The 21,974-nt window shown below is 43.7% G+C and overlaps 1 protein-coding gene across 1 annotated transcript; it reads right to left on the bottom strand.

Moving 5' to 3' along the window:
- Positions 1 to 29: 29 nt before the first annotated feature.
- LOC140192647 (heme oxygenase 2-like) lies at positions 30 to 21,637 on the bottom strand. Its single transcript, XM_072250178.1, has 5 exons — positions 21,480 to 21,637; positions 12,924 to 13,041; positions 6,727 to 7,218; positions 4,203 to 4,320; positions 30 to 716 (listed from the first exon to the last, which is right to left on the bottom strand). Exons 1-5 carry the CDS (start codon positions 21,527 to 21,529, stop codon positions 601 to 603), a joined length of 894 nt encoding a protein of 297 aa, XP_072106279.1. The 5' UTR covers positions 21,530 to 21,637; the 3' UTR covers positions 30 to 600.
- Positions 21,638 to 21,974: the final 337 nt, after the last annotated feature.

Raw genomic sequence — 21,974 nt, forward strand, 5'->3', positions numbered from 1 at the left:
AGTGCAGTCAGTCAGAAATGACAGGTCAGTGGTGGTTAAAACGTTTAATATTTGTGCATAAATACTGGGTAAATAACAATGAAAAATTATTAATGACAGATTTAATCACCTATTACAGAAAGTGGAAATTCAGCATTACAGTTTAATTATATCCCAACCACTTTAATAGTGGGAACTGTCTCTAGTTGCAGGCCTATCTGATCAGTCTGAAGCCTGTGTTATGTGAGTGAGGACCAGGTGGGTTTTAGGCATGTTGTCTCAGTAAAGGGTTTTGTCAATTATAAACAGCTATGCTCCTTCAATAAAATGAATGAAAATTTCTCGAAGAGCAGCCTGGAATGGTACAGTTCAAGAAATGCTGTTGGGATCTTGCTGTGCCAGTGTTAAGTGTAGAAATTACCTGAACATCAAATAATACAGACCACAGTGATGAAGGCCAACCATTGTGTTCACAGGGACAGCTGTCCACACTCTGACTTTCTCATTGCCAGTCCTGCTGGGTCTCAACTGCATCAATGTTTTTTCTTGGACAACATGGGGTGAAGGAAAGAAGGGGTGAGTTTTGCATCACTTTGGACTGTCCGTCTGTGACAGTTGGCCTCATAGCAGATACCAGCTGGCAGCCAGTGCCACAAGAACAGCCATCACTAGCTGGAAAGGAGAGCTCTGCACGATGGCCATCATTCCGTGAAGTGGGCACCCCATTTCATCATTGCCTAGAGGGAAAGAAAGCCAAAGAATTAATGATGGGGGGGGGGGGGGGAGAGATGCAGGCACCATTAAATTGCCATTTCCTGGTACCAGCATATGACACTCAACTACAAGGGTAACACACACAGTGCAGGAGGAGCTCAGTGTTGGTTTCTGATGTTTTTCATCCAATGTTCTTACAAAACATGCATAAACTTGTTACTCATGATAATCTTATTAAGCGCTAAGAAAACTTTGAAAAGGGGAGTGGTGGCAAAGAAGTCAAAGACAGGGAAAAGGCAAAGAAGTCAAAGACAGGGAAAAGACAAAGAGAGAAGACAGCCTTTGTGCTCTGCTCTTGTTATACCAGTTTACTTATTCTATTGAATTTCCATAGATAACAAATATTTAAATTTGTAGATGAGTGTTAATAAGATAGCCCCTATGCAAATAGTGCAATGCAGCTGCCATCAAGCTAATTACAAAAGCAACTGCAACCACTAGAAAACATTGAACTATTATATATACATAAGGCAATTATATAAAAACACAAACAAGCATCAAATAACAATTATGCGTTTAATCCAACATCTATGGAGAGGAATAAGAGCTAAAATTTTGGACCTAATGAACGGTCTCAGCACAAAATCTCAACTCTATTCATCTCCTGACTTGCTGACTTCCTCCAGCATTATCTGTTGCTCTGGATTTCCAGCATCTGTAGAATGCCTTGTGTTTATGAACTGGAGGGCCTGCTTTTGGTAGTCTTGCAACATCTCGTTCTACTTGCATAGACAGTGCATGTTAGTTCAGTCAGCCTACACTATAAAAAGGAACAAACAGGAAATCACTTCCTTTGTGACTCAATTCAGCTATACTGGGAATTAACAAGTGTAGGGTAGGGGATTTCCTACACTGTTCAGGATGGTCCCCAGTGCAATCTCTACTGGGATGCTCTCCCCAACAGTAACAATTGTTACCCACGGTAGCAGAACCATCTTCCCTCTTGCTATTCCAGTCCTACACAAGCAAACTCCAGGTTTCCAGCCATCAATCACCCCATTTCCCGGTCCTGGGCTACCCATCGGAGCACAGGACGTTGTCTCACCCCAGACGCATTCCACTTTGTTTGCCATTACCATCATTCCCTCAGTGCTAATCAGCAAGCTCCAAAACCTGGGCTTCTGTACTTCCCTCTGCAAATGGAACCTTGATTTCCTCACCAGAAGACCACAGTCAGTGCACATCGTAAATAACATCTCCTCGCTGACCATCAATACTGGTGATTGTTTAGCCCACTATTCTACTCTCTAACCCACAACTGTGTGGCTAGGCACCGCTCCAACACTATCTATAAATTTGCCAATGACACAACTATTGATGATAGAATTTCAGATGGTGTCAAGTAGACACAAGCAAACATACTGGAGCGAGTTCCATCAGCTGGTTGAGTGGCATCACAACAACAACTTTGGACAATGTCAGTAAGACCAAGGAAGGATTGTGGACTTCAGGAAGAAGTTGAAGAAACATATTACGATCGTCAATGAGGGATCAGCAGTGGAAAGACCGGTGAGTCTTACATTGGTGGTCTGCAAACTATTGGAAAGGATTCTTAAGGATAGGATCTATGAGCATTTGGAGAAGTACAGTCTACTCAAGGATAGTCAACATGGTTTTGTGAAGGGAAGGTCGTGCCTCTCGAGCATTGAGTGAGTTTTTTGAAGAGGTAACAAAAGAAATTGATGAAGGTAGGGTGGTAGATGTGGTCTACATGGATTTTAGCAAGGCATTTGACAAGGTTCCCCACGAGAGACTCATCCAGAAAGTCATGAGGCATAGGATCAGTGGAACTTGGCTGTTTGGATAAAGAATTGGCTTACAGGAAGAAAGCAGAGGGTAGTAGTGGAAGGAAAGTATTCTGCCTGGAGGTCGATGACTAGTGGAGTGCCGCAAGGATCTGTCCTGGGACCCCTGCTCTTTGTGATTTTTATAAATGACCTGGATGAAGAGGTGGAAGGATGGGTGAGTAAGTTTGCAGATGACACGAAGATTGGAGGAGTTGTGGATGGAGCTGTAGGTTATCGAAGGTTACGGATATAGACAGGATGCAGAGTTGGGCAGAAAAGTGGCAGATGGAGTTCAATCCGGATAAGTGTGAGGTGATGCATTTTGGAAGGACAAACCAGAAGGCTGAGTACAGGGTTAATAGTCAATGTGGATGAACAAAGGGACATTGGAGTTCAAATCCATACATCCCTCAAGGTCGCTGCACAGGTTGATAGGGTAGTTAAGAAGGCCTATGGGATGCTAGGCTTCATTAATAGGGGGATTGAGTTCAAGAGGAGAGGGGTCATGTTGGAACTCCACAAATCTCTGGTGAGACCACACTTGTGTTCAGTTCTGGTCACCTCATTATAGGAAGGATGTGGAAGCTATGGAGAGGGTACAGAGGAGATTTACCAGGATGTTGCCTGGATTGGAAAACAAGTCTTATGAGGCAAGGTTAGCAGAGCTGGGACTTTTCTCTTTGGAGCAGAGAAGGATGAGAGGGGACTTGATAGAGGCCTACAAGATTATGAGAGGCATAGATAGGGTGGATAGCCAGTACCTGTTTCCCAGGGCACGAACAGCAAATACCAGATGGCATATGTACAAAGTTAAGGGAGGGAAGTTTAGGGGAAACATTTTTTTTTTTTTTATATATACACAGAGGGTTGTGGGTGCCTGGAATGACTTGCCAGGGATGGTGGTGGAGGCTAAAACATTAGGGGTATTTAAGAGCCTCTCAGACAGGCATATGGATGAAAGAAAAATAGAGGGTTTATGGGGTAGTGTGGGTTTAGTACTTTTTTTTTAGGAATATATGGGTCGGCACGACATCGAGGGCCGAAGGGCCTGTACTGTGCTGTAGTATTCTAGTGTCTAGTATCCTGGGCTCAATATATTGATACAATTGCAAACAAGGCATAACAGCAGCTATATTTCATTAGGAGACTAAGTCATCAAAGACTTGCAAATTTCGACAGATTACTGTGGACAGCATTCTCACTGTCTGGATTGGAGGGGCCACTGCACATGATCAGAAGATGCTGCAGAAATTTGTAAGCTCAGCCAGTTCCATCATGGGCACTTGCCTCCCCATCATCAAGGACACCTTCAAAGATGATGCCTCTAAAAGGCAGTATCTGTCATTAAGGACTCCCATCACCCAGAAATGCCCTCTTCTCATTATCATCATCAGGGAGATGGTACAGGAGCCTGAAGACACACACTCAACATTTAGGAATAGCTTTTTCCCTTCCAGCATCAAATCTTTGAACAGACAGTGAACCCATGTACACTACCTCACTATATTTTTTCTGCATTACATTTAATTATGTATTTTTCTTTTTGTAATTTATATACTTATTTTTATTATGTACTGCACTGTACTGCTGCCACAAAGCAATATTTCACAACATACGCCAGCAAATATTAAACCCATTTCTAATTCTGCCCTGGTTGCTTACCTTTGGCACTGTAGAAAGGACACTTCCGAACATCTCCTTTGCCATCGTGAAGTGGGATTCCACCTTCTTGACCCGTTCCTTTAAGGGTTTTTCCAATTTTATCCAGTTCCTCAAATACCTGTGAGATTGTGTAATTAGAATAAAGATTAGACAGTGGAAGGTTGTGGCCAATGAGTCCAAGTAGGCCACAATTATTCCTCAAAGGTGAGCTCTCTGACCATCAGAATCAATCCAGTGATAGCCACTCTAATACAAGTAGACCTTTGCTCTGGTGAGGATGTCAAAACAGTTCACAATTGCAGGTGTGGATTCAGTAAAATCCAGTAAAACTGCATTAAAAACCTCCCGATTCAGGCTAACCTCCTCCTACTGAAGGCTGTATTTGCAGGTTAACTCTAAGCTGTAGGACCCCAAATCCTTGATTACCAACATTGGAGGTTGGAAAGGCAAGGACCTTAATCCTTGAAGTGTAGGACACAGGGAATCTTGTAGAGGTGTATGGAATCATGAGGCACATAGAGAACATGTATACACTCGGTACTTGGTCTTTTCCCCGCAGTTGGGGAATTACGAACTGGAGGGCTTAGATCTAAAAGGAGAGGACAAATTTACTAGTAACTTAAGGGTACACTTTAAACACAAAGGGTGGTCTGTGAAATGAGCTGAGAGAGGCAGGTATTATAAGAAATTTTAAGACATGGGCGGATACATACATTGGGAATGTTTAGAAGATGATGGGCCAAATGCTGGTAAACAGGACAACTCAGATGGACATCTTGGTGAGCATGGACCAGATGGGCCAAAGAGCCTGCTACTGTCTGCATGTCTCTGTGGCACCAGCCATACCACCACCCTCCCCCCCAACATTTAGCTTATCCATTGTTACCATCACAATAATTTCATTAAAGTCCTCACCACCCATCTGACTTAGAACATAGAACACTACACCAGAGGAACAGGCCCTTCAACCCATAATATCGTGCCAAACCAATTACGTTTACTCATGAAATAGCCAAAGGAACTAATCACTTACCCCTACACAACTTCCACATCCTATTTTCCTCACATTCATGTGCCTATCTAAACATCTCTTAAAGGTCTCTAATATTTCTGCCTCTACCACCACCCCAGGCACCCATCACCTTCTCTTGCCTTTCATATTTCCTTTGAAATTATCCTCTCTCACCTTAAATGCATGCCCTCTGGTATTTGACATTTCAACCCTGGGAAAATAATACTGTCTGTCTACTCTATCTGTGCCTCTCATAATCTTATAAACCTCTATCAGATCTCCCCTCAGCCTCCACCGCTCCAGAGAAAACAACCCAAGTTTGTCCAACCTCTCCTTACAGCACATACCCTCTGATCCAATCAGCATCCTGGTAAACCTCTTCTGCACCCTCTCCAGAGCCTCAACAGTGGGGTGACCAGAACCCTATACAATACTCCAGATATGGCCTAACTAGAGTTTCAGAAAAACTTAATTGGGCTTTTGCCCCTCAAATTCTTTTCTCAGCTTAGAGCAATTTGAATATGTGTGAAAATTTCACCCAGGACCAGAGGGCACAGCCTCAGATAGAAGGATGTCCTTTTTGAATAGAGATGAGGAGGAATGTCTTTAGACAAAGGGTGGTGAGTCTGGAATTCATTGTCAGAGACAGCTGTGGAAGCCAAGTCATTATTTAAATGTATGTATATTTAAAGCAGAGGTTGATAGGTTCTTGTTTAGTCAGGGTGTCAAAGGTTACAGGGAGAAGGCAGGAGAATGAGGCTGAGGGGGATAATAAATCAGCCATGATGGAATGGTGGAGCAGATTTGATGGGCCAGATGGCCTAATTCTGCTCCTTTGTCTTACGAAAGCTGGCAAAGGTGCAGAAAAGATTCATGTGGATGACAGGATTGGGTTATAAGATTCAAGATTGTTTCATGCCATTTCCTGTATACCAGTGTAAAGGAGAATGAACTAATTGTTATACTGGATCTGAGGCAACAAAAAAAATGCAATAAGATAAATAACAATAAATATAAATACAATAGATAACTTGTATACACAGATTGATTTTATGTCCATAAGGGAACTGACAGGAACTGATAAAGTACTGGTGGTTGGAGGTATGGAGGGGCTGGAGTTAGCGGGTGGAGGTGTTGATCAGCCTGACTGCTTGGTGACAGTAACTGTGTTTGAGTCTGGTGGTCCTGGTGTGGGTGCAACATAGCCTCCTCCCCGATGGGAGTGGGACAAACAGCCCATGAGCAGGATGGGTGGGATCCTTCATGATTTACTCACGAAGAAATCCATGATTTTTTTGAACTACTTACTTACTTGTTCATATGTTTTTGTTGTTATGCCCTGCTGTGGCTAAACAACAAATTTCATAAGTCAGTGATATTAAATCTGATTCTGATTCAGGTTGAATAATCTCAGGTACTCCATGCCAACCCGTCTACAGGAACTCTCACACAACCAGAACAGGCCAGTGGCCACTGTGCCGCTCAATGCTGATGTCCAGTTCCGAAGCCCACCTCCATGTTGAAGCGGAAGGCCTGGTTCGCCTCCTCCACAATCCTCTGCCTGCTTTCCTCACTGGTCTCCAGATTGTTGAGCCTCGAGCGGTAGAGCTGCTTGAAGCGACTTGGGTTGGAGATGTTGTCGAAGGTGTAAAAGAGGACGCCCTCTCCTGTGCTGGGCAGGCCGAGGGCCCTCTGGGCCACCTTCTTTAGCACCTGCCCCCCTGACAGGTCCCCCATGTAGCGGGTGTAGGCGTGGGCAACCAACAACTCAGGCTCATGCTCCCCAATGTGATGGATCCGCTCTGTGTATCTCCTGGTAGCCTCCGAACACTGGATTTGATCCTTCCAGCTGGGGCCCCATAGGAATGCCAGGTCCTTAGCAAGAGCCTCCTTGCGATGCAGCTCGAGGGGAAAGTACAGGGGAGCAAAGGCTGGATGCTCAGCATTCTTATCCATTTCCTCCTCCAGGGCGCTGTAGGTGTAGTAAAGGGCTACCGTGCCAAGCTGTAACACAAAACGAGACAGTGTTGTGACAAGGAGCTAACAGCCTTGGTGCCTTACATGCATCAGCCTCACACACCCCATCTCTTTCTCCCCAAGGAGCTTGCTGAAAGAAGAAAGTCCTCCCAGAGTGCAAAGGAAGCTTAGATCAGCTTTCTCTTCACCCTCCCATCCCACTGGTGGTAGGGAAGATCATTGGGGAAGCAATCATAGGGGATGATCCAAATACTTTATAAGGGTAACAGTGCCAAATGTCACGGGCTACCATGCACCCCACCAAGCCCAGTCTGAACAGGGCGGCTATGGATGTGTAGAGTTTAGTGCTACACATTACTGTGGCAGCAATCAGGGTTTAACTGGATATGGCGGGGCCACTGCACAGGATCAGAAAAATATTCTGTATGGACAATGAACCCATGAACACTCCCTCACTATTTTCTTCTCTCTTTTTGTACTAATCTTTTTTTTAATATATACTTACTGTAATTTATAGCTTTTTTATCATCATATATTGCAATGTACTGCTGCAACAAAACAACAACTTTCACGACATATGCTGGTGATGTTAAACCTGATTCTGATTCTAATTCCTGCCGCTGTCTATACAGAGTTTGGATGTTCTCCCCATGACCACATGGGTTTTGTCTGGGTGCTCTGTTTTCCTCCCACAGTCCAGAGACACAAGGATTAGGGTTGGTAAACTGTGGGCATGCTACACTGCCAATAAAACATATGCACCCTCTTGGAATTTTTCATGTTTTATTGTTTTATAACATTGAATCACAGTGGATTTAATTTGGCTTCTTTTAACACTAATCAATAGAAAAAGAGTCTTTAAAGTGAAAACTAATCTCTACAAAGTGATCTAAATTAAATACAAATATAAAACACAAAATTATTGCATAAGTATTCATCCCCATTAATATGACACACTAAATCAACACTAGTGCAGCCAATTAGTTTTAGAAGTCAAATGATTAGTTAAATGGGGGTCTGTTTTTACAGACTTGTGGGCAGTCAAGGTGTTTCAATTGATTGTAGTAAAAACACACCTGTATCTGGAATGTCTAACTGCTGGTGAGGCAGTATCCTGGCAAGGACTACACCCTGTAGACAAAAGAGCACTCCAAGCAACTCTGTGAAAGGTTATTGAAAAGCACAAGTCAGGAATGGATATAAAGAAGTTTCCAAGTCGCTGAATATCCCTTGGCATACAACCATTAAGAAATGGAATGAATATGGCACAACTGAAAATCTGCCTAGAGCAGGCCATTCTCAAAAACTGAGTGACCGTACAAGAAGGGGACTAGTGAGAGAGGCCTTCAAGAGACCTATGACAACTCTGGAGGCGTTACAGTGTTGAGATGGGAGACACTGTGCAAACAACTGTTGCCTGGGTGCTTCACCAGTTGCAGCTTTATGGGAGAGCGATAAAGAGAAAACCACTGTTGGAAAAAACTCACATGAAATCTCGACTAGAGTTTGCCAGAAGGCATGTGGGAGACTCTGGAGTCAGCTGGAAGATTCTATAGTCTGATGAAACCAAAATTGAGCTTTTTGGCCATCAGAATCAACGCTAAGTTTGGCATAAACCAAACACCACATTTCATCCAAAACACACCACCCCTACTGTGAAGCATGATAGCAGATGCATCATGATGTGGGATGCTTCACTGCAGCAGGCCCTGGAAGGCTTGTGAAGGTAGAGGGTAAAATGATTGCAGCAAAATACAGGGAAATCCTGGAGGAAAACCTGATGCAGTCTGCAAGAGAACTGTAACTTGAGAGAAGTTTTGTTTTCCAGCAAGACAATGATCCCAAGCATAAAGCCAAAGCTACACAGGAATGGCTTAAAAAAAAGAAAGATAATGTTCCGGAGTGGCCAAGTTGGGTGTTATGTAATAAACCAGACTTGATTTGAGAGCTTTCAGTAAAAGAACCCTTAGAAAAGTGATCATAATATGATCAAATTTACCATGAAATTTAAGGAGGAGCTAAAGTCAGATGTATCAGTACTACAGTGGAGGAAAGGGAATTACAGAGGCACGAGAGAGGAGTTGGCCAAAATTGATTGGAAAAGAACACTGGCAGGGATGATGGCAGAGCAGCAATGGCTGGAATTTCTGGAAACAATTCAGAAGGCACAGGATATATAAATCCCAAAGAGAAAAAAGTATTTTAAAAGCAACATGACACAACCATGGCTAACAAGAGAAGTCAAAGCCAACATAAAGCCAAAAGAGGGTGTATCATAGAGCAAAAATTAATGAGAAGTTAGAGGATTGGGAAGCTTTTAAAAACCAACAGAAGGCAACCAAGAACATCATTAAAAAGGTAAAGATGGAATATGAAAGAAAGGTAGACAATAATATTAAATAGGATACCAAAAGTTTTTCAGATACATAAAGTGTAAGAGAGAGGGCAGACTGGATAATAGACCACTGGAAAACGATGCTGAGATAGGGGACAAGGAAATGGCACACAAACTGAATAATAGCTTGCATCAGTCTTCCCTGCAGAAGACACTAGCAGTATGGTGGAAGTTCCAGGTGTTAGGAGTCATGAAGTCTGTGAAGTTACCATAACTGGAGAGAAGGTTCTTGGGAAACTGAAAGGTCTCAAGGTAGAGATGTCACCTGGACTGGGTGCTGTACACCCCAGCGCTCTGAAGAAAATGACTGAAGAGATGGTGCAAGTAAAACTAGACTCTGGAACGCTTCCACAAGACTGGAAAATTACAAATGTTACTCCACAATTCAAGAAGGGAAAGAGGCAGAAGAAAGGAATCTAGTGGTTAGTTAGTCTGACCTCAATGGTTGGGAAGATTTTAGAGTTGATTACTAAGGTTGAGGTCTCAGTACTTGGAGGCACGTGATAAAAAAGCTGTAGTCAGGGAAACCTCAAGGGAAAACCTTCCCTGATAAATCTGTTGGAATTCTTTGAAGAAATAACAGGCCGGATAGACAAAGGAGAATCGGTTGATGTTGTGTACTTGGATTTTCAGAAGGCCTTTGACAAGGTGCCACATATGAGATTGCTTAACAAGCTATGAGCCCATGGTATTACAGGAAAGATTCTAGCATGACTAAAGCAGTGGCTGATTGGCAGGCAGCAAAGAGTGGGAATAAAGGGAACCCTTTCTGGTTGGCTGCCGGTGACTAGTGGTGTTCCACGGGGGCTGTTAGGGCCGATTCTTTTTATGCCAATGATTTGGATGATAGAATTGATGGCTTTGTTGCAAAGTTTGCAGACGATATGAAGATAAGTGGAAGGGAAGTTAGTTTTGAAGAAGTAGGGAGGTTATAGAAGGACTTAAACACTATAGAAAGAGAATGGGCAAAGAAGTGGCAGATGGAATACAGTGTCAGGAAGTATATAGTCATGCACTTTGGTAGAAGAAATGAAAGAGAAAACTATTTCCCAAGTGGAGAGAAAATACAAAATACTGAGGTGCAAAGGGACTTGGGAGTCCTTGTGCAGGATTCCCTGAAGGTTAATTTGCAGGTTCAGTCTGTGGTGAGGAAGGCAAATGCAATGTTGGCATTCATTTCAAGAAGACTAGAACATAAAAGCAAGGATGTAACGTTGAGACTTTATTAAGCACTGGCGAGGTCTCACTTGGAGTATTGTGAGCAGGTCTGGACCCCTTATCTGAGAATGGATGTGCTGAAACTAGAGAGGGTTCAAAGGAGGTTTATGAAAATCATTTCAGTATTGAATGGCTTGTCATACGAAGGGTGTTTGATGGCTCAGAACCTGTATTCACTGGAATTCAGAAGAATGAGGGAGGGGCTTAATTGAAACCTATCGAATGGTGAAAGGCCTTGAATAGTGGATGTGGAGAGGATGTTTCCTATGGTGGGAGAGTCTGAGACCAGAGGACACAGCCTCAGAATAGAGGGGCATCCTTTTAGAACAGAGGTGAGGAGGAATTTCTTCATCCAGAGAGTGGCAAATCTATGGAATTCTTTGCCATGGTCAGCAGTGGGGGGCAGGGGGCAAGTCTTTATGTATATTTAAGGTAGAGGCTGATAGATTCTTGATTGGTCAGGGCATGAAGTGATACAGGGAGAAGGCAGGAGATTGAGGCTGAGAGGAAAAATCAATCAGCCATGATGAAATAGCAGAGCAGACTCGAAAGGCCAAATGGCCTAATTCTGCTCTTATATCCTATAGTCTTATGATTCCCCTCTCTCTGCCACCCTCCCACTCTCAGTCCACAATACAGACCCTCATTAGAATCAGGTTTATCATCACATATTTGTCATGATTTTTTCTGTGGCAGCAGTACAGTGCAATACATGAAATTACTACAGTACTGTACAGAAGTATTAGGTACCCTATATGTGCCTAAGACTTTTGCACAGTACTATACCTTGTAGACCTTTGAACAACACAAGAAAATGGGAGCACGAGTAAACCATGAGGCCCCTCAAATCCACACCACCATTTAAAATGACCATGACTGATCTATGTTGGCTTCTGCTTCTGTGCCATTTCTCCACACCCCTTTGTGCCTTAACCAGTCAAGGTCCACTTTAGAAACACACATAGAATGCTGGAGGTATTCAGCAGGTCAGGTAGCAACTATGGAAATGAATAAACAGTCGATATTTTGCGCTGAGATCCTTCACCCGTTTGGAAAGGAAGGGGGCAGCTCTTCTTGCTGCTGCCATCAGGAAGAAGGTAAAAGAACCTCAGGACTCATACCAGCAGGTTCATGAACCATTGTTACCCCTCAACCATCAGGATCTTGAACCAGAAGGAATAACTCCACTTGCCCCAGCACTGAACTGTTCCCACAACCTATGGACTCACTTTCAAGGACTCTTCATCTCATGTTCTCAATATTTATTGCCTATTTATTTACTGCTATTATTTTGCTTTTTTAATTTCTTTGTACTTACTGTGAATTTCTGCAGGAAAATGAATCTTACGGTTGTGTATGGTGACATACAGTATATGTACTTTAATTATAAATTTACGTTGAACATTGAAGGGTGTCAGTCTGAAACATCGACTGATCAGGGACATTTAAGAGATTCTGAGATTGGCTGTTCCATAGATGCTGCCTGACCTGCTGAGTTCCTTCGGCATTCTGTGCGTGTTACATCTGCATAATTTTTGTGTTTAAAATGTCCAGTTTAAATACTTCCACTGATCCAGCTTCCACCACCTACTGGGTCAGAGAATTCCAGAGATTCATCACCCTCGGAGAAGTTGTTCCTACGTACCTCCGTTTTAAATGACTATTATGTCCCCTTGTTGGAGGCTCTCCATCCAGTGAAACCATCCCAGCATTCAACCTGTCAAATGCCCTTAGCATCTTATGTGTTTGAATTACTACTCATTTTTCTGAACTCCAAGGGATACAGGCCTGAACTATTTAATCTCTCATCGCAGGAATTACCCTGGTGACCCTCCTGTAACTGACTCCAGTGTTACAGTATCTTTGTTTTAGGTAAGGGCACCAGGTGGGCAGTTTTCCAGAAGTACATCACCTCTACAACGTCACAAAATCGTCTAAGAGGCACTTGGACTGAGGTGGACAGGAAGGGAATAGATGGATTCAAGCCATGTGCAGGCAGACAGGACTATTGTAGAATGGCGTCTTGGTCAATATACACAGGATAGGCTGAAGGGCCTGTTCCTTTGTTCCAACCCCTCATAATCCAGACAATACAGGCAGCAAGTAGAATCAGCCCTACCTTGAACAACTCCTGATGAATCTTGCCCTTCAGGAAGTCCTTGACGAACTGCGTATTCTCTGCTCGGTCATGTGATTCCTTAGTCCCTTCCTTCAGAATTTCTGACAGGTCTGTGGGGCTGTGGGGGGTGGAGTGGTGGTGGAAGCAGACAATTAGAGCTAGCCATTAGCAGCTAATCAATCCGGGTACAAGCAAGTGGAACACCTAGATTGATAACAGTTTGCTTCTCAGAAAGTAAACAATACTTTGACTTTACTTGTTGAGAGGTTGAGAATATTCCTGGGTGGAGTGCAGTGCAGTGACACTCTGATATGCAATCTACCCCAATCTTGGAGAAGTACAAAACCCCGTTCCCATCTCAGCCATCCTTGTGCCTGAGAACACCAAAGTCATTGCTCAAAATGGTTGAGGAGCTCTTGCTCTCTACCATTTCAAAACAGGAAAGAGAAGTGGATATAGAACATTATAGCACAGTACAGGCCTTTCAGCCCACAATGTTGTGCTGACCTTTTAACCTACTCAAAGATCAATCTCACCCTTCCCCTCCCACATAGCCTTCAATTTTTCTATCATCCATGAGTCTAAGAGTCTCTTAAACATCCGAGGTGCAGTGCCTACAAAAAGTATTCAACCCCTTGAAAGTTTTCATGTTTTTTTTGTTTTACAACATCAGATCACAGTGGATTCAATTGGCTTTTTTGACACTGATCAATAGAAAAATACTTTCAGGTCAAAGTCAAAACAAATCTCTACATAGTGATCTAAATTAATTACAAATATAAAACACAAAAAATTGATTGCTTAAGTATTCACCACTTTAATATGACACACTAAATCATTACCAGTGCAGCCAATTAGTTTTAGTAGTCACATAATTAGTTAAACAGAGATCACCTGTGTGCAGTCAAGGTGTTTCAATTGATTGTACTAAAAATACACCTATATCTGGAAGGTGCAACTGCCGCTGAGTCAGTATCCTGGCAAAAACTACACCATGAAGACAAAAGAACACTCCAAGCAACTCCGCAAAAAGGTTATTGAAAAGCACGTCGGGAAATGGATACAAGAAAATTTGCAAGTCACTCTATATCTGTTGAAGTACAGTTAAGTCAATCGTCAAGAAATGGAAAGAATATGGCACAGCTGTAAATCTGCCTAGAGCAGGCCATCCTCAAAAACTGAATCACCGTGCAAGAAGGGGACTAGTCAGGGAGCCCATCACTCTGGAGGAGTTACAAGCTTCAGTGACTGAGATGTGAGAGACTGCTCATACAACAACTGTTGCCTGGGTGCTTCACCAGTCACAGCTTTATGTGAGAGTGACAAACAGAAAGCCATGGTTGGAAAATACTCACAAGATATCTCAGATAGAGTTTGCCAGAAGGCATACGTTTGCTCTAAGGTCAGCTGGAAGGAGGTGTTATGGTCTGATGAAACCAAAATTGAGCTATTAGGCTTTTGGCCATCAGACTAAATGCTACTTTTGGTGTAAGGCTAACACTGCACTTCATCAAAAATACAATCTCTATCATGAAGCATTGTGGTGGCTGTATCATGCTGTGCCGATGCTTCACTGCAGTAAGCCCTGGAAGGTTTGTGAAGGTAGAGGGTAAAATGAATGCACAAAATACAGAAATCCTGGAGGAAAACCTGATACAGTCTGTAAGAGAACTGCAACTTCAGAGAAGATATCTTTCCAGCAACACAATGACCCCAAGCATAAAGCCAAAGCTACACAGGACTGGCTTAAAACAACAAAGTTAATGTCTTGTAGTGGCCAAGTTAGAATCCAGACCTAAATCCAACTGAGAATTCGTAGCTGGACTTGAAAAGGGCTGTTCACTCATAATCCCCATGCAATCTGACAAGAGTTTGAGCAGTTTTCTAAAGAAGAATGGGGAAAAACTGCAGTGTCCAGATGTGCAAAGCTGATAGAGCCTGAGGCTCCGGAGGGTTCCTGTGCTGTGGAAGACGTCCTGCCTCGTCCCTGTGCCAAAGATGCCGCGCCCCAGCGGCCTCAATGTCTACAGACCGGTGGCATTGACCTCCCACGTCATGAAGACCCTGGAGAGACTTGTTCTGGAGCTGCTCCAGCCTATGGTCAGGCCACACTTAGATCCCCTCCAGTTCGCATACCAGCCCCGACTAGGGGTTGAGGATGCCATCATCTACCTGCTGAACCCTGTCTATGCCCACCTGAACAAGCCAGCGAGCACTGTGAGGGTCATGTTTTTTGACTTCTCCAGTGTGTTCAACACCATCTGCCCTGCTCTGCTGGGGGAGAAGCTGACAGCGATGCAGGTGGATGCTTCCCTGGTGTCATCGATTCTTGATTACCTGACTGGCAGACCACAGTACGTGTGCTTGCAACACTGTGTGTCCGACAGAGTGATCAGCAGCACTGGGGCTCCACAGGGGACTGTCTTGTCTCCCTTTCTCTTCACCATTTACACATCGGACTTCAACTACTGCACAGAGTCTTGTCATCTTCAGAAGTTTTCGGATGACTCTGCCATAGTTGGATGCATCAACAAGGGAGATGAGGCTGAGTACAGGGCTACGGTAGGAAACTTTGTCACATGGTGTGAGCAGAATTATCTGCAGCTTAATGTGAAAAAGACTAAGGAGCTGGTGGTAGACCTGAGGAGAGCTAAGGTACCAGTGACCCCTGTTTCCATCCAGGGGGTCAGTGTGGACATGGTGGAGGAGTACAAATACCCGGGGATACGAATTGACAATAAACTGGACTGGTCAAAGAACACTGAGGCTGTCTACAAGAAGAGACAGAGCTGTCTCTATCTCCTGAGGAGATTGAGGTCCTTTAACATCTGCCGGACGATGCTGAGGATGTTCTACGAGTCTGTGGTGGCCAGTGCTATCATGTTTGCTGTTGTGTGCTGGGGCAACAGACTGAGGGTAGCAGACACCAACAGGATCAACAAACTCATTCGTAAGGCCAGTGATGTTGTGGCGATGGAACTGGACTCTCTCATGGTGGTGTCTGAAAAGAGGATGCTGTCCAAGTTGCATGCCATCTTGGTCAATGTCTTCCATCCACTACATAATGTACTGGGTGGGCACAGGAGTACATTCAGCCAGAGACTCATTCCACCGAGATGCAACAAAGAGCGTCATAGGGAGTCATTCCTGCCTGTGGCCATCAAACTTTACGACTCCTCCCTTGGAGGGTCAGACACCCTGAGCCAATAGGCTGGTCCTAGACCTATTTCATAATTTACTGGCATAATTTACATATTACTATTTAACTATTTATGGTTCTATTATTTTCTGTTAATTTGTGTCAAAAAAAGCCAAATTAAATCCATTGATTCAATGTTGGAAACAATAAAACATGAAAACTTCCGTGGGGGGGTGGGGGGTATTTTTTATAGGCACTTTGTTGTTGCTTTATATGGCAGGTGTTTTTCTCTTCACACTTCTAATGCTTCAAATGATGAAGTGTGGCCCAAGAGGGGTAGACTTGAGTTGTCTGTTCAGGAGCCAGGCCAGGATCAATCATGGTCTGGCATCTTGTCCACAGCCATTCCAACAGGGGTGGCCCTGAGCTGACAGCACCTGATAAGAGTCCTGGAAGTACATAAGTCTCCACACGACATCAACGTGTGGGTCCAGGTTGTGGAGGCACTGTATCTGCCTCTACCACACCTCCACCCCACCCCACCAGAAGTGTGTTCTATACACCCACCACTCCTTTTTTTTAAAAAAAAGCCTAACTCTGACATCCTCCCTGTGCTTTCCTCCTAAAACCTTAAAATTATGCCCTCTTGTATTAACTATTTCTGACCTGGAAGAAAGTCTGTCTACCCACTGTGCCTCTCAACTTGTATACTTCTATTATGTGTTCCCTCATCCTCCCTCACTCCAAAATCAAAAGCCCTAGCTCCCTCAACCTATCATCATAAGACTTGTTCTCTACTCCAGACATCATCCTGGTAAATCTCCTCTGCATCCTCTTTAAACATTGCACATCCTTTCTATAGTGAGGTGACCAGAACAGAACACAATATTCCAAATGTGGCCTAACCAGGGTTTTAAAGAACTGCAAGATTACATCATAACTCTTGACCTCAATTCCCTGACTAATGAATGGCAACACACAATAATAAAGAGAAAACTGAAAGACTTTGGAACATGAACAGGGTATCATTGTCCTGATAGTAATATCTACAACTGGTATCATCCCAAAGGCACCACACAATAGCATTAAACAATTAGGCTATACAGCAATATTTACGTAATCTTCAGAAAGTCGCAATAATAAACACCACTAGAATAGTCCAAAAGTTTCGGGCAATTGAGAAAAGAGCATGCTTGGCTCATTTACCAGCTTGAGCGAAGAAAAAATAAAAACTTTATTTTTATAAGCTTTCATACATTAAGATACAGGCTCAAACAGCTTAACATAGCTTGTAAAGAAAAATCAAAAGAGTCATAAAAATGAGACAAAATTAAAAATCATAAGTAAAGACAAACATTATAGAAAATAAAATGTAATCGAATATACCAAATTGTATAAATGTAACCAACACCACCAGGCATTAAGTAATCCTATAAGCAGGCCACATTTTAAAAAGTAGATGTTTAGAGGTGTTTTGAAACATTCTACAGTACTAGCCTGGCATATCTCAAAGTAGAGTATTCCAGATTTTTAGTGCACAAGAGCAAAAGGCTGCATCACCAGTTCTTGCATGGTTGGCTCTAGAAACACTAAGCAAACCAATATCTGTGGATCTAAGATTACAATTGGAAATATAAGGGAATAGACACTCCAAAATATACTGAGGAGCTAGATTATTCAGAGTCTTGTATACAACTGAGTATTTTAAAATTGATCTGAAATTATACCAAAACCAATGAAATGTGCTCAGATTTTCTTCTTTTGGTTAAGATTCTTGCTGCTGTATTTTGAACAAGCTGCAGCTAAGCAGTCCTGGAAAAGAGTCCATAACAGTGGCCTAATTGGCTAAAATCAAAACTGTATCAGTCTTTTTGCATGTTGAGATCTTATAAGAAATCGAACTCTTAAATGAAGGTATGCAGTCTTAGTAATCTGGTTAATGTGTGATCTGAAGTTTAGCTCAGTCAATAAAAATTCTCTACTTCTGGCTTGTTTTGTAAGGCCAGATGATCAAGTTTATTTCTAAGATTCTCACTTTTACTGCTACCAATAACTAAAATGTTTTTTCCTTATTTATTTTCAGGAAATTAAAACGTCCATTCTATACCGCTACTAAGACATTGGACAAGGGGGTTCAGAGCCTGATGGTCATCTGGTGTAATGGACAATTACAGCTGTGTCATTTGCATAGCTGTGGTAATTCACCCTGTGTTTTGAAATAATCTGACCGAATGGAAGCAGGTGGAGCAAGGACAACGGACCATACACCACCTTAATCCTATCAACTTGTGTGGCAACTTTGAGGGATCTATGGATGTGGACCCTGAGACCTCTCTGTTCCTCCACACTGTTAAGAATTCTGCCTTTAACCGTGTACTCTGCCTTCAAGTTCGACCTTTCAAAGTCAACCACTTTACACTTTTCTGGACTGAACTCCATCTGCCACTTCTCAGCCCAGCTCTACATCCTGTCAATGTCCTGTTGTAACCTGTGACAACCTTCTACACGATCCATAACACCACCAACCTTTGTGTTTTTGTGGAGATTTTGTCCTCTTGTACCTGCTCCACAGTGTCTCATCTTTTACTTCACTGCTCCTTTCAGCTCTTGCCACAGATCTCTCGATTCTGCCAATGCCCACACCACTATCGGTCTCTGCCTTGAAGATGTTCAGCAACTAAACCTCCTCAGCCCTTCGAGGGTTGAGAATTCCCACAGATCCCCACCCTCAGTGAGGAAACTCGGTCTCTGTCCTAAACGGCCAACCCTTGTGGTGGGTCTGTGATCTCTGGTCCTGGCCAACTCAGCCATCAGTCAGAAATATCAACTCTCCAGCCACCCTGGAGACCTTTAATGAGCCTGAGATGCTTGAACCAGCGGACATCAGAATTTGTACATTACAGCCACCAGAATCCAAGCTGAGTGCCACAATCTTCCCACAGACTCAGGGTAATGAAAGTCTGTTAGTAAACATAGAAATAGAATTAAGCTATTTGGTCCATCAAGTCTGCTGCACCATTTGATCATAGCTGATTTATTTTCTCCCTCAATCCCATTCTCTTGCCCTCTCCCTGACACCCTGAATACTCTAGAACCTAACAACCTCTGCTTTAAATATGCCAAATGACTTGGCTTCCACAGCTGTCTGTGGCAATGAATTCCATAGATTCACCACCCTCAGGCTAAAACAATTCCTCTTCTGTTCTAAAGGGATGTCCATCTTTTCTGAGGCTGTGCCCGCTGGTCCTAGACTCTTCCACTATAGGAAACATCCTCTCCACATTCACTCTACCTAGGCCTTTCAGTATTCCGTAGGGTTAAATAAGATCCCCTTCATTCTTCTAAACCTCAATGAGTACAGGCCCAAACCCCTTAAACACTCCATCCATTAACCCTTTCATTCCCAGGATAATTCTGTTTCCATGGTGTGTTTTTACTTAAAGTGTAAAGGACGATTGCTGGAAAAGATGCTGGAGAGTAATGGGGGACAATGGAATGGTGGACGAACTGAATAAGTATTTTGTATCAGCCTTCACTGTGAAAGACACTAGCAATATGGCGGATTCCAGGTGTCGGGCATCATAAAGTGCGAAGTTACCATAGACAGAGAGAAGGTTCTTGGGGAACTGAAAGGTCTGAAGGTAGACAAGTCACCTGGATCTAATAGTGTACACCCCTGAGTTCTGAAAGAAGTGGCTGAAGAGATCATGGAGGCATTAGTATTGGTCTTTCAAGAATCACTAGATTCTGGAAGGTCTGGAAGACTGGAAAATTGCAAATGTCATTCCACTCTTCAAGAATGGAGAGGCAGAAAGGAAACTACAGGCCAGTTAGTCTGACCTCAGTGGTTGGGAAAATGTTGGAGTCGATTATTACGGATGAGGTGCCAGGATACTTGAAGGCATGTGATGAAATAGGCCGTAGTCAGCATGGTTTCCTCAAGGGAAAGTCTTGTCTGACAGATCTGTTGGAATTCTTTGAAGAAATAACAAGCAGGATGGACAAAGGAGAATCGGTTGATGTTGTGCACTTGGATTTTCAAAAAACCTTTGACAAGGTGCCACACAAGGCTGCTTAACAAGCTTCAAGCCCATGGTATTACAGGAAAGATGCTAGCATGGATAAAGCAGTGGCTGATTAGCAGGAGGCAAAGAGTGGGAATAAAGGGGGCTGGCTGCAGGTGACTAGTGGTGTTTGCACAGGGGTCTGTGTCGGAACAGATTCTTTTTACATTGTATGTCAATTTGGATGATGGAATTTAAGGCTTTGCTACAAAGTTTGCTGATTATGTGATAGGTGGAGGGGCAGGTTGTTTTGGGCAAGTAGAGAGCCTACAGAAGCACTTTGATTAGGAGAATAGGCAAAGAAATGGCAGATAGAATACGGTGTTGGGAAGTGTATGGCCATGCACTTTGATAGAAGAAATGAAAGGGTTGACTATTTTCTCAATGGAGAGAAAATACAAAAAGCTGAGGTGCAAAGGGACTTGGGAGTCCTTGTGCAGGATTTCCTAAAGGTTAAGTTGCAGGTTGAGTCCATGGTGAGGAAGTCATTTCAACAGAACTAGAATACAAAAGCAAGGATGTAATGTTGAGACTTTATAAAGCACTGATGAGGCCTCACTTGGAGTATTGAGAGCAGCTTTGGGCCCCTTATCTTAGAAAGGATGTGCTGAAAGTGGAGAGGGCTCAAAGGAGGTTCCCAAATATGATTCCAGGATTGAACAGCTTATCATATTAAGAGTGCTTGATGGCTCCGGGACTGTATTGAGTGGAATTTAGAAGAATGATGCGGAATTCAATAGAATGAGGGGTGACCTCATTGAAGCCTATTGAATGGTGCAGCGCCTTGATAGAGTGGAGTGCAGAGAATGTTTCCTGTGGTGGGAGAGTCTAAGACCAGAGGGCACAGCCTCAGAATAGAGGGGCATCCTTTTTTGAATGGAGATGAGGAGGAAGATGAGAATGAAGATGATGAAGGTGGTGAATCTGTAGAATTCCTTGCCACAGGCAGCTGTGGAGGACAAGTCTTTATGTATATCTAAGGCAGAGGTTGATAGGTTCTTGATTGTTCAGGGCATGAAGGGATACAGAGAGAAGGCAGGAGACTGGGGCTGAGTGTAAAATTGGATCAGCTTTGATGAAATGGCAGAGCGGAAGCAATGGGCCAAATAGCCTAATCTAATCCTGCTCTTCTATCTTATGGTGTGTCACTCAATATATAAGAAAAGCAGATGAGCTTTTGAAATGATATTAAGGACCTCAGGACCGTACAACTCGGACACAGTGAGGCCCCACAAAAGCAGTGGAAGCAGAATAAAGCAAATCAATTCACAAACTACCTATCCCTCCTCCCTACCTCCCCTCCACACACCACACACCCCGTTAATTAAATAGCCTGCCCTAAACGTGACGAACCTGCCAATGTCCCCGTCCACTCTGGACTCCTCATCTTCGCCGGGCACCATTGTTCAGTCAGTGGAGCTCAGTACTGGCATGGCTTGGAATGAGATGATGCGGCAGGAGGGAGAGGGGTCAGGATCGCTAGGGACACCAGAAGTGACAGTCAGTCAGGCACAGAGCCCCAAGAGGGTTTGAGGCAGAGTAAAGACCAGAAGGGTGCAGAGAGACCCACCCCTTCCCCACCCTCTTCTTTCCCCACACCTCCCTCTCGTTCGTTCCTTCCCCCAAACACTAGTCCCCTCTCGCCTAAAGCCCTAACCCCTCCCTACACCACTCTCCCTGCGGTTCCCCCACCCCCCCATCCCTCCGCCGTGCCCTCCCCCCTCCGCCGTGCCCTCTCCCTCACCCCTCATCCGTGCCCTCCCCATCATCCCTCCGCCGTGCCCTCCCTCCCCTCGCCCCTCAACCCTCCACCATGCCCTCCCTCCGCTCGCCCCTCCGTCGTGCTCT

Source organism: Mobula birostris, unplaced genomic scaffold, assembly GCF_030028105.1.
Source record: "Mobula birostris isolate sMobBir1 unplaced genomic scaffold, sMobBir1.hap1 scaffold_1992, whole genome shotgun sequence".
NCBI lineage: Eukaryota > Metazoa > Chordata > Chondrichthyes > Myliobatiformes > Myliobatidae > Mobula > Mobula birostris.

Coding starts and splice junctions, on each gene's coding strand:
- LOC140192647 (XM_072250178.1), bottom strand. CDS start 21,529: ATGGTGCCCGGCGAAGATGAGGAGTCCAGAGTGGACGGGGACATTGGC. Junction 7,219..12,923: donor TTCATCAGGAGTTGTTCAAG/GTAGGGCTGATT, acceptor TTTGTGTTACAG/CTTGGCACGGTAGCCCTTTA. Junction 717..4,202: donor TCCTTTCTACAGTGCCAAAG/GTAAGCAACCAG, acceptor CTTTCCCTCTAG/GCAATGATGAAATGGGGTGC.